We start from the raw sequence: 12,780 nt of genomic DNA, 5'->3' as shown, positions 1-12,780 counted from the left end.
TTTCTTAAATTCCTCAGAGGAGTGAAATCAAGTGGTATTTGTCTTTCTCTTACTGACTTACTCCACTTGGCATGATACCCTCTAGTTCTAACCATGCCGTTGCAAATGGCAAGATTGCATTCTTTTTTATGGCTGAGTAATATTCCATTATATATATATGTCTATATACGCACACCACATCTTTTTTTAAAGATTTTATTTATTTGAGAGAGAGAGAGAATATGAGCAAGGAGAGGAGCAGAGGGAGAGGGAGAAGCAGGGAGCCCCAATGCAGGGCTCAATCCTAGGGCTTTGAGATCATGACCTGAGTTGAAGGCAGATGTTTAACTGACTGAGCCACCCAAGCACCCCAGTACCACATCTTTGTTATCCATTCATCAGTTGATGGACACTTGGGCTCTTTCCATAATTTGGCTTTTTATCCCACCCCCCACGTGTTCATTTGTTTTGTTTCTTAAATTCCTCAGAGGAGTGAAATCAAGTGGTATTTGTCTTTCTCTTACTGACTTACTCCGCTTGGCATGATACCCTCTAGTTCTAACCATGCCGTTCTAACCAGAAGATAATGCTGATAATGTTGATAATGCTGCTATAAACATTGAGGTGCATATACCCCTTCAAATCTGTATTTTTGTATCTTTCAGCTGAATAGCTAGTAGTACAATTGCTGGATCATAGGGTAGATCTATTTTTAACTTTTTTGAGGACCCTCCATACTGTTCTCCAAAGAGAACTGCACCAGTTTGCATTGCCACCAACAGTGTAATAGGATTCTCTTTCTCCGCATCCTTGCCAACACCTGTGGCCTTCTGTGTTGTTAATTTTAGTCATTCTGACTGGTGTAATATCTCACTGTAGTTTTGATTTCTATTTCCCTGATGATGAGTGATGATGAGCATCTTTGAGTAGGTCTGTTAGTTATCTGAATGTCCTTGGAAAAAATGTCTATTCATCTCTTCTGCCCAATTCTTAACTGGATTATTTGTTTTGTGGGTATTGAGTTTGATGTTCTTTATATATTTGGGGTGCTAATCCTATATCATATATGTCATTTGTAAATATCTTCTCCCATTCTGTAGGTTGCCTTTTAGTTGTATTGATTGCTTCCCTCACTGTGCAGAAGTTTTTACTTTGATGAAGTCCCAATAGTTTATTTTTGCTTTTGTTCTCCTTGCCTCCGGAGACCCATCTAGTAAGAAGTTGCTACAGTTGATGTCAAAGAGGTTACTGCCTGTGTTGCCCCCTAGGATTTTGATGGTTTCGTCTCACATTTAGGTTTTTCATACATTTTGAATTTATTCTTATTAATGGTGTAAGAAAGTGGTCCAGTTTTATTCTTCTGCATGTCACTCAACAATTTTCCCAACACCATTTGTTGAAGAGGCTTTTATCCATTAGATACTCTTTCCTACTTTGTTGAAGATTAATTACCCATATACTTGTGGGTTCATTTCTGGATTTCCTATTCTATTCCATTGATCTATGTGTCTGTATTTGTGCCAGTACCATTACCATCTTGGTCACTATGGCTTTGTAATAGTGAACTCTGGAATCATGATGCCTCCAACTTTGCTTTGCTTTTTTCAAGATTGCTTTGGCTATTCAGAGTCTTTTGTGGTTCCATACAAACTTTAGGATTATTCTAGCTCTGTGAAAAATGCTGATATTTTGATAGGGATTGCATTAAATGTATTGAGTGCTTTGGATAATATAAACATTTTAATAATATTTGTTCTTCCAATCCATGAGCATGGAATGTTTTTTTCACTTCTTTGTGTCATCTCTAATGATGACATTTCTTTCATCAGTATTTTACAGTTTTCAGAGTACAGATCTTTTACCTATTTGGTTAGGTTTATTCCTAGGTATCTTGTGATTCTTTATGCAGTTGTAAATGGGATTGATTCCTTGATTTTTCTTCCTTGATGTATAGAAATTGCAACAGATGTATATTGATGTATAGAAATGCAACAGATTTCTGCATGTTTATTTTGCATCCTGCAACTTTACTGAATTTGTGTATCAGTTTTAGCAATTTTTTGGTCAGCCCAACAAGTCTTAAAACCAAAATCTGAAAGGATCGAGTTGTTTCCAAGTAACTGAACTGCATTCTAGAACAAAGCACAAGAATATTTATAGGGCTACAAAAATATCTAACACCCAACACAGTCAAAATGATGATGCCTGGCATCCAATAAAAACTACCGAACATGCAAAGAAACACCAGATGTTAGAATTAGCAAAGGACATTAAAAGTTATAATTGTATTTCAGATATTCAAAACCTTAAATAGAGACATAGATTTTTTTTAAAGACTCAAATCAGACATCTAGAGATGAAAATTATAATGTCTGAGCTGAAAGACAGACATTATAAACTCAGGATGAATTTAACAGTATATGCATACAGGAGAATACTACTCAGCAATGAAAAGGGATGAATGATGGATACAACATTGATGACTCTCAGAATAACTGAGCTGGGTGAAAGAATCCAGACTAAAAAATTTAATGCTATATAAATCCTTGCATCTGAAATTCTAGAGAATGCAAAATAATCTATAGTTAGAGAAATGTAGGATCAATGGTTACCAGGTAAAGGGGCAGGAGAAAGGGATTCATTCTCAGGGGCACAAGGAAACCTTTGAGGGTGATAGTTACGTTCACTATTTTGATTTTTATGATGGTTTCACGAGTATACAGATGAAGACGTCAAAACGTACCAACTTGTACACTTTAAGTATATACAATTTATTATATGTTTATTATAATTCAGCAAAGCTCTTTTTAAAAACTAAAGAGATAAACATGTATTTTTTAAAAACCACCGCACAACCTGGGACATACAGGACTTACAAATATAACCACTTTGTTTAATATTTAAATTTTTGTAAATTTTAAAGAATGGTAAAATGTTTAAATCTATAATTTACATCAAGTCTAATGTCTACAGACTACATCTATCATATAGTATTTATAGTATCTAGTGAAGCAACTAAAATTTGGTTTGGGGGCTCCTTCTCTTTTTAACAGTACATTAGAAAATCCCCTCCTATTGTTTAGAACTATGTATTTTCATGGTTCTTTTAATTAAAAACAAAACTCTAAGAGCCAGAAGGCACAAGGTAAATTTCAATTATCATTTTTTTCTAAAGCTTGCTTTATAAAGTAAGAGAATTCTACCCATTTTTCTTAAGCATAAGTGATTGACTGTACACTTATTCCCCAATATCCTTCTCTGATATGTGATCTAGGCTGAAAAACTCTCTAAGTGTCTGTTGAAGATTCAAGGGCTTTAATTCCTGTTGACCTGCTTCATTAGCAATACAATGGTGTGATGCATGCTCTTTATATTTGGGAATGAACTAATTTCTGTCTTCTCTTGTTCCCAACTTGTTTGTCCTGATTTCGCCCAGTTTGACGCTGACCGAGACGAAGATGAGGTGTTCTATGACATCAGCATGGCAGTTGACAGCAAGTTATTCCCAAACAAAGAAGCTGCAGCAGGTAAGTCACTGTGTCCTTCAGGCAACAGTATGGCCTGACCACCTGCCAAGTGTCTGGAGCTTGACTGTCTGCTATAAGGTTTTAAGGATGACACCGTCCGAGCTTTACACTTTCTGGTTTACAAATAAAGATACAAAACAGAAAAGAAAGAATATCCATCTGGCCTTTAGAGTTAATGCTTTTCTTCCAGTCCCTGCACAAGTAGATTAGCAGGCGTCAATGTCGCACAGGACCTATGTTACTATAATTGAAAAAATCTAATCTAGCTCATTCTTTGTGCAGCAATGAAAAGTTACAGTCCCCCCAGGACCCCCAACTCATACTTGTCTTTGCTGCACCCCATTGGAAAAGTCTCCCCTTCTGCCTGGTAGCTACTCCCATCCCAACCCACAGCTCCCGTTTTGTCTTTGTGCCTTCCCTTCCTAAGAACTCACACCTAGAAATTTGATGCTGGGGAGCAGCGCAGGGCCATCACACTCCCTATCTAGGCGGTCCCTGATCCTTCTCTCACTCTCTTTTGCTCTCTGACTCTGATCAACCCATTGTCCCTCACGGTCTCATCTCTCCATTCCAATGTGGATGACTCTCTTTCTCTTTTTTTTTTTTTTTTTTTTTTTAAGATTTATTTACTTATTCATGAGAGACACACAGAGAGGCAGAGACACAGGCAGAGAGAAAAGCAGGCTCCCTGCAGGGAGCCCGATGTGGGACTCTGTCCCGGATCCCAGGATCAGACCCTGAGCCAAAGGCAGACGCTCAACCTCTGAGCCTCTCAGGTGTCCAATGACTCTCAAATCTTTGTCCCAGTCCTGTCCTTTCTTCTTGGTAATGACCTCAGTGGATAAAGGCAAAAAAAAAAAAAAAAAAAAAGAAAAGAAAAGAAAAGGCTAAACACTTAAAACACTTGACCATATTTGATTTGAAGCACCTTAAGGGTAGCTTCAAAGAAAGGCAGAATGAAAAGAAAGGCAAAGCAGTGGTCTCTCTGGGCAGCTCCACCGAGCATGGGGAACAATGTAACCCCACCTGGCTGGTTTTCCAACCACAGCTACAATAAGGTGACCTATTGCTGGGAAAGATGGGACACTGAGAAGCATGTAGGAGCATATAGACCAGTGTGTGCTGCTCTGGAAACTGCTGTGTTATCTGTGCTTTAAGTCCATCTTTTATTTAGAACATTTACTTAGATCTCTAACAACAAATATCTAACTGCTCGGTATCCTCGGTTTGCTAAGACAGTGGAGTGAAGGAGCTGATTTTTTTTTTAATTTATTTATTTTAATTTTAGTTCCAGTATAGTTAAGATACAGTGTTATATTAGCATCAGTGTATGATAGAGTGATTCAACAGTTCTGTACCCTACTCAGTGCGGATCACGGTGGGTGTACTCTCCCCATCCTTCACCTCTTTTATCCATTTCCCCACCCACTCCCCCTCTGGTAACCATGAGCTTATTATAGCTAAGACCCTATTTTTTGTTTCTTAAATTCCACATGTGAGTGAAATTGTATGTTTGTCTTTCCTCTGACTGATTTCAGGTAGCATTTTACTCTTTAGACCCACCCATGTTGTTGCAAATGGCAAGATTTCATTCTTTTTTGTGGCTGCATAATGTTCCATGGCACATATATACCATGTCTTCTTTATTCATTCGTCTCTCAGTGGGCCCAGGGCTGCTTACCTAATTTGGTTATTGTACATAATGCTGCAATAAACACAGGGGTGCATATGACTTTTAAAATGAGGGATCCCTGGGTGGCGCAGCGGTTTGGCGCCTGCCTTTGGCCCAGGGCGTGATCCCGGAGACCCGGGATCGAATCCCACATCGGGCTCCCGGTGCATGGAGCCTGCTTCTCCCTCTGCCTGTGTCTCTGCCTCCCTCTCTCTCTCTCTCTCTGTAACTATCATAAATAAATAAAAAAAAAATTTAAAAAAAAATGAGCATTTTTGTATTCTTTGGGTAAATACCCAGTAGGAGAATTACTGGATGATATAGTAGTTCCCTTTTCTTAATTTTTTGAGGAACTTCCATGCTGTTTTCCACAGTGGCTGCACCACTTTGCTTTCCCACCAATAATGTGAGTGTTTCTTTTTCTCCACGTCCTCTAAGCTGCCTTCTTTAGAATACCTGACACTTTGTGGCTCTCTAGGGGCATTTCTCCAAAGTGGCCTCAGCCTGTAGGGCTGAGCTGTGCCAGCTTCCGTGCTAGCAGTAAACAGCCTGAGAGCAGGTGCTGTGTCCTCAGAATGCACAGCACCTGCCCCATAGCAGAAGTTTCCAGGGACCTCATCTTTCCTCTCTATATTCCAAGACTTCTGAACAGAGGAGTCTGCTCACAGCCTCAACTCCCACAAGTTCCCCTACAAGCTGAGTCCTCTCCAGCCTTAAAATAAGCCTGTTCTATGTATAGCAGCCCTTGCAGTGAGCGAGGGGGGGACGTGGTAAACTGGAAACTCACGATGTCTCCCCTACAGGAGGCAGCCACTCCGAAGCCTTATGGTATGGTTGCCATTAAGGAATGGGCCAGTTGTTGATGGGTGTTTCTCTCTTTCAAGAGAAAACAGAAGCCTGCATCTGTAGGGGAACTCTCCAGGCTTGTAAATGCTGCTGACTCACCCAGTTAAACAGGGCCATGTCTATGGCCACTGCTCCGTGGATTGTCAGCCCCTGGGGCTTTGTCCCTCTAGTCTTCCCTTCTCTTCTCTCTGGACACTGTCTTTGCAGAATCTCAGCTGCCCCACAGCTCCCATATCACTTCCATGGGAATGGCTTTCTATTAAGTTTTTTAAATAAAATTTCCATATATCTAAGAGGTGCACCATGGTGACTTGGCATGCACGTACATGGAGAAATGACTACTGACTGGCATCTCTTCTCATAGTCACCATTTTTCTGTGTGTGATGAGAGCCCCCGGAATCTATGCTTTCAGCAACTTTCCAGTACTTAATACGGTGTTATTAACTATCATCACCAGGCTGTGTATTGCATCCCTAGACTTATTCATCCTACGGGACTGTAACCTTGCACCGTTTGGCCAACAGCTCCCCATTTTCCCCACCCACATGCCATGGCAACCACCGCCCTACTCTCTGCTTCAGTGTACTTGTTTTTAGATTCCACATACAAGTGAGATCATGCAGCTTCTCACTATGAAGAAGGGAGTCAGGCAAAGAAATGTCCCACGGTCTCACAGCCCACACCAATCATCATTCCTCAGGGACACCTTGGGAGTCCTGTTCTTTATCCCCGCTGCACCTGCCAGGGCTCTGTCATTCTTTGCCAGCCTCTTCCTTCCCCCCTGGCCTCTCCCATCTGCTCAATCCTGTTGCTGCGGTGGGGAACCTCACCAAATGCAGCTCTGACCACCCTGCCTCCCCAGCAAAATACAACCAGGCATCCCCTCGACAGTCTCACCCCCAACCCCTCCTTCACCGGATCCCATTTTGTATCTCAGTTTGAATGTGATTTGCCCCAGGAGGCGTGCGCAGCCCCCAGCCCAGAAGAGATTAGACCCCAGCAGAGTCCCCTGTACTTTTCCTCCGGGTGTGGATCACAGTTGTGATGATATCACCAGGTAGAGGGCTGTTTGTTAAAAATCTCTGGCCTTTATTAGCATGCAGGACTTCACGAGGATGGAGGGTATGTGTGGGTGTTTGAGACACAGTGTGAATCTCGTAGGAGACCCCGCCGAAGCCCTCTCCACCCAGCTGGTCACCTCAACTGGGCCACTTGTCTGAGCACGTGGCCTCACAGCCTCTCCTCCTCTCTTCCTCTCTCTTTGCCTTCTCTCTTTTCCTTCCTGCCCCTGCCCTGCCATGGAGTAACTGCAAAATCACTCCTGCTCATCTCTCCCAGAACTGTCCCAACACCAGCTCCCTTAAGGAGCTCACCTTCTAGGCCCAACTACCGTCCAGATATTTTCCCGAAGAAACACAATGCTCTTTCCAAAGGAATTCCAATGCAGACTGTTACTAAGACTTTCCCTGCCTCCCGGAATGGGAGCGGGGTTCTCTGCGCCTCACAGCAGAGGCACTTAGGAGGGATGTGATGTTTGCGAAGAGAATGGAGAAGGTCAAGATGTGCAAAAGCAAAATGTCAATGTCCCTTTAATGCGTCTTTCAGTTATTCAGCATATGTGTAGCAAATGGATTAAACTTCTAAGCTTTGCTCTTGTATGTAGAGATGAAATACAATATGCCACCTAAAGCTGCTCACAGTTTAGCAGAAGGGACAGGACGAGGGAGAGACTGCTTTCCTCAGGGGGGCAGGTGATGCCTTAGAGGAGCTTTATCTGCAGACCCTTCCCTGCCCAGGAAGCCCTGCCTTGCAGGTGTGCTTCTTTATCTGGGACTCGAAGTGCAAGGAGGACCTTCCTAAACCTTCCGATTGAAGAGCCACTAGGAGGACAAAAGTCTGTAACGTTGTCCCAGAAGGCAACATGGTTAGCCTCCCAGTACCTCGAGAGTGAATTTGTACCATCTTCCCACTTAAACTTTTTTTTAAAGATTTTATTTATTTATTCATGAGAGACACTGAGAGAGAGGCAGAGACACAGGCAGAGAGAGAAGCAGGCCCCATGCAGGGAGCCCGACGTGGGTCAATCCTGGGTCTCTAGGATCACGCCCTGGGCTGAAGGCAGACGCTCAACCACTGAGCCACCCAGGCGTCCCATCTTCCCACTTAAACTTGAGGAGACAACCTGAAAATAATCTTTCTGAAGACCATTCTACATCTGAAACTGGTGACACTGAGTGCTCCCTGGGGGATTCTATTTCAGCTCTGTATCTATAGAAGGAATATTTTTAAATCTGAAAGAAATTGAGAAATTCAAAATAGGGGGAAGTGAAAGCCATACTATCACTTTTCCAGAATGCCCTAAATTTGCTGTCCTTTTTGAGTAAAGAGATCATCCCAGGTGTTTTATGTGTTAAATTGTTCAATGAAAGAAGGCAAAAATGTGTACATATATCTATATTTACCTCCCTCTTTTGTATGTCAAACCTTAGATGGTTATTAACGGCCCCATTTTCAGCAAACCAAGCAACCGATGCTAAAAGAAAATGAAAGCCATTCAATCACTCTCTGAGCTGATAATGATATCCATTGTCTGTGGCTTCCTCTGATTTATTAGTACTGTTGCCAAGAGCAACAACGTGTCAAGAAATTCCATCCTTTAATGATACAATAAAATTTCTGTTAAAAGTATTTTATTAGGAAAGCCAGTCTCTTCTTCTCTGTAAGCAGGAGTTGTTTTTTTTAAGAGGATTTTTTTTCTTCTTCCTTAAACAAAGATCTCTTCTTTCTACCATTGCTGATAGATAGTTTTCTAGCCATCTTGCTCCAGTTTCAAATATTAATGCATAATATCTGTTAACCAGGTTGAGAGCCCTTCAAAATTTGTACTTTTTTAAAAATGGTTTCTAATTGAACAAAGTAAGTAGGACACAGGAACTATAAAAGTGGCCGTAGGTTTAATAAGCGTTTGTGTTCAGATCACATTGCTCATTCCACATGAATCACTCCAAGCACAGCTGTATCGTTTGAATCCAGGTACCTGTCACCATTTTTACAAGTCAGTGGTGGGTAATATCCATATTAGGGAAATAATGAAAGCTCAATAAAATTTGCATTACCTTTACTGATGCTGTCAATAGCAACCACCCAGAAAGGAGCATCGATTGACCCTCCTTGATTCCACATCTGGTTCTTCCATTCCCGCAGCCACCTGGTGACACGCCTCATCATCCACTGTTACTCACTTTCTCAGAATGTGGACGAGATGGCAAATTCCTCCAACTCCTGTCCTGTAGGGTATTGTAATGAACGATCATATTCATAAAGCTGTTTGGGTTGCTCTTGTTTCGAATTTGGAGTGGGCAGGATTAGGATGTGTTGGGAGAAATGGGAGTTATGACTTCTGTCTTTGATCTCACTTACTTCCTGTAGGATCTAGCCCAGGTTGTTTGACTTCTGCAAAACTCATTTTCTTCTTTTCTAAAATGAGGAGGCGGTATTCTGTGAAATACGGGTTCTAAAACCTCCATGGGCCTATAATGGAAAAATACATGTTTACTTCTGACATCTGGACTGCCCTAAGTGCAAACTGATCCCAAAATGAGCTTCAAGACAATCAAATATTTTGGCCCTCCCATAAACCTTATACAATTTCTTATTTGAAAAACAGAAAAAGCACAAAGATAGAAAAATTGCATATGGTGCCACTACTTTTTTAAATTATATATAAAATTTAAGTTTGCAAGTGACCCCTCTAGTCTCACCTTGTTGATAGCATGTGGTGCACTGTCTTCCCCACTGCTTTCTGCCAACTACCTTATTGACAATGGACTTGGCAAGCGCTGCTGCTCTCGTGACATGATGGCATCACCCAGTTGTGCTCTGCACACCTATGCAACCATATGTGGCAACTGCACAGTTAGTTACTTTTCCAAGTTTCTTTGATGGGTCAAGTGTCTCCATTCTGAAAAATTTTATCATCCTTTACAAAAATTATAAAGATACACAAAAACAAGGGTGTCACTGCTTAGTACTTAGTATGACAGTGGGCTAGTCCTTAGTTGATTTGATATACAGTAGGGGTAATGATGAGTAGAAAAAAAAAGAAGAGAAGAGATGAGAAAAGACTGTGTGAGGACACACCTTGAATCTCTCTTTGAAAGAAAGTCTGAAAGCAGCCTCTCTGGGGGAGGTCTGTATCTGAGAAGCATGTGAGATGCTTGACATTTTTGTAAAAATCTGCCTTCAGTGGGACACCTGGGTGGCTCAGTGGTTGAGCATCTGCCTTTGGCTCAGGGCATGATCCCAGGGCCCTGGGATTGAGTCCCACATCAGGCTCCCCACAGGGAGCCTGCTTCTCCCTCCGCCTATGTCTCTGCCTCTCTCTCTGTCTCTCTCATGAATAAATAAAATCTTTTTTAAAAAATCCGCCTTCATTAAACATTACTCATTGTGTCTTCTGACCAAGAATTCTTTGGCAGAGACAAGTCTACGTACAATGAAACGCTGAGTGGTTTGTTTCTTCACAGGGATGTATGGCATTTTATGAGCAGCACTGAATTGTCTTTCTGGCTAGTTAGGTGGTATGTATTTCCCAGGAGGAAAGAGTCATTAAACAAGGGTGATACATCAGGTGTGCTGCAGGAGCCCCATTATGAAAATTACCGGTTTAAGTTTGAGCCTGGAGGATTAATGGATAAGCAAATTAATGTAACCTGTAGTACGAGGGGAGGGTGGTTGGGGGGGGGTGAGCTCTCTATTAATACATTAAGTTAACCAGATTCTTCATATCATCAGGGACTAAAGTGGCCCAAAGGCTGGAGGAAAAAATTGTCAGTTTTCATGGAGTGAGCAAACTCGGCTCCACTTATTTCTGGAACTTCCTTGCTCCTCTCCTACTACTCCATACTTAGCTCACAGTGTTCCTTCTATCTCATTTACTACTACACCCCTAAACCACTGCTCCTCCTGGACCATCCATCCTTACTCACCCTCAAACTCAGGCTCATCGATGCATCCCTTGTGCTTAATTCTTAATGCCATCATCACTCCCACTACTAGTCAGAATTAGTAGCTCTTTATTTTGGTTTCTGAAACTTGCTGTTGACAAATCAGTCTCCTCCACAAGGCTGTCTTCTTCTTAAGGCCGGACACTGTCTAGAGTATCTGTGTTTTCTATCTGGGAGCCCAAACATGGTGCCCAGCAGAAGAGAAGAATCTAAAGACATTTGTGAATTAAATGTAACCCTCAGAACAATACGGGAATCTAATGGGAGGTAGTTTGCTTTAGAAACATATACACACCACCTTCCCCAGGTAATCTTTTCTTTTCTAATCTTAGGTTCCAGTGACCTTGATCCTTCAATGATGTTGGATACTGGAGAGACCATTGATACAGGCTCTGATTATGAAGATCAGGTAACTAAAATCTAGAAATGTCTCTCTATTTAAATGCTTTTCATTTTAGCCTTTGTAAATGTTGTATGAAAATTAGAATTATAAATCATTTTTGAGGCATTTACAGGTAACAGCATATTCCCTGATAGATCACACTGGCCTATAGCCTTTATTCACTGACTTTTGCCCTTCAGCCCCATCTTCCCCACAGTTCCAAAACAGCAATTAATTAAAGAAAGGTTTGTGGTTTAAGTTACATGAGAAGGAAATGGAGTAATATGAGGTTCTCTTGTCCAAGAATTTGCCTGCGTCTCTCTATCCCTTTCTGAAAATGAATCAACAGTATTTACAGAGTACCAGTTACAGATCCAGAATTCTGCTTTTCTATTTCTGAAAAGGACTAATGGCCAATGACAACACAGTCAAGAAGTCAAATATATTTTCTATTTTAATAAAACTAGGGAAATTTATCTAGGCCATTTTCCTGTCAGAAGAACTCTCCCTCCTGCTGTATTTTAATAATCCAAAGTAGTTGGCAAATGATCCAACTTCTAATTAGGCTTTTTGTCGAAAAAGAGGATAATGTCTGAAACTTCCTTCTACTGCTCATCAGTGCTCCTCTGTGAGTGCTGAAAGCCAAGTCAGCGTGTTCTTGAGGGTTTTGTCCCCCCATCTTCAACTAACATATGCCACAAATAAAGCCGAGAGATCTAACCAATGTCCAAATGTAATGGCTGGCTATCCATTTCATAGTCATATTCAGAAGCTATTTTCCAGGGGTACCTGGATGGCTCAGTCGGTTAAGCGTCTGCCTTGGGCTCAGGTCATGATCCCAGGATCCTGGGATCGAGCTCCAAGTGGGGCTCTGCACCCAGTGAGGAACCTGCTTCTCCCTCCCCCTCTGCCCCTCCACACTGCTGATGCTCTCTTACATGCAAGCTCTCTCATGCTCTCTCTCTCAAATAAATAAATAAATAAAATCGTGTAAAACAATAAGGAAGCTATTTTCCTGAGCATTAAGTTTCTTCTTTTATATTAAAAAACAAGCCTGTGTGGTTCAGTGGTTGGGCATCTGCCTTGGGCTCAGGATGTGTCGATCCTGGGGTCCCGGAATCGAGTCCCGCATCAGGCTCCCCATGGGGAGCCTGCTTCTCCCTCTGCCTGTGTCTCTGTCTCTCTCCCTGTGTCTCTCATGAATAAATAAATAAAATCTTTAAAAAAAATTTTTTTAAAAAGCAAGGAGAAAATATTGACAAGTGATATAATAGGTCCTATGTATTTATAATATTTTTAGCATTTATTAACACTTAATACATACTGAACATTGTGCCAAGTTCCTTAGTTTTATTCTCTCGCTAATT

General features: G+C 41.5%; 1 protein-coding gene across 2 annotated transcripts in view; it reads left to right on the top strand.

Annotated features, from left to right (window-relative positions):
• Positions 1–12,780, top strand: part of AK5 (adenylate kinase 5) — a 237,479-nt gene that overhangs the window by 119,594 nt on the left and 105,105 nt on the right. For both annotated transcript variants that reach the window (XM_038541633.1, XM_038541632.1), the window contains exons 7-8: positions 3,416–3,506; positions 11,364–11,440. In XM_038541633.1, coding sequence (XP_038397561.1) covers positions 3,416–3,506; positions 11,364–11,440 — 168 coding nt within the window. The remainder of the gene's footprint in view (positions 1–3,415; positions 3,507–11,363; positions 11,441–12,780) is intronic.

Source organism: Canis lupus, chromosome 6, assembly GCF_011100685.1.
Source record: "Canis lupus familiaris isolate Mischka breed German Shepherd chromosome 6, alternate assembly UU_Cfam_GSD_1.0, whole genome shotgun sequence".
In the NCBI taxonomy this organism is placed as follows: Eukaryota; Metazoa; Chordata; class Mammalia; order Carnivora; family Canidae; genus Canis; species Canis lupus.
The sequence above is the reverse complement of the archived record's forward strand: the minus strand, read 5'-3'. Positions and strand labels throughout refer to the sequence as shown.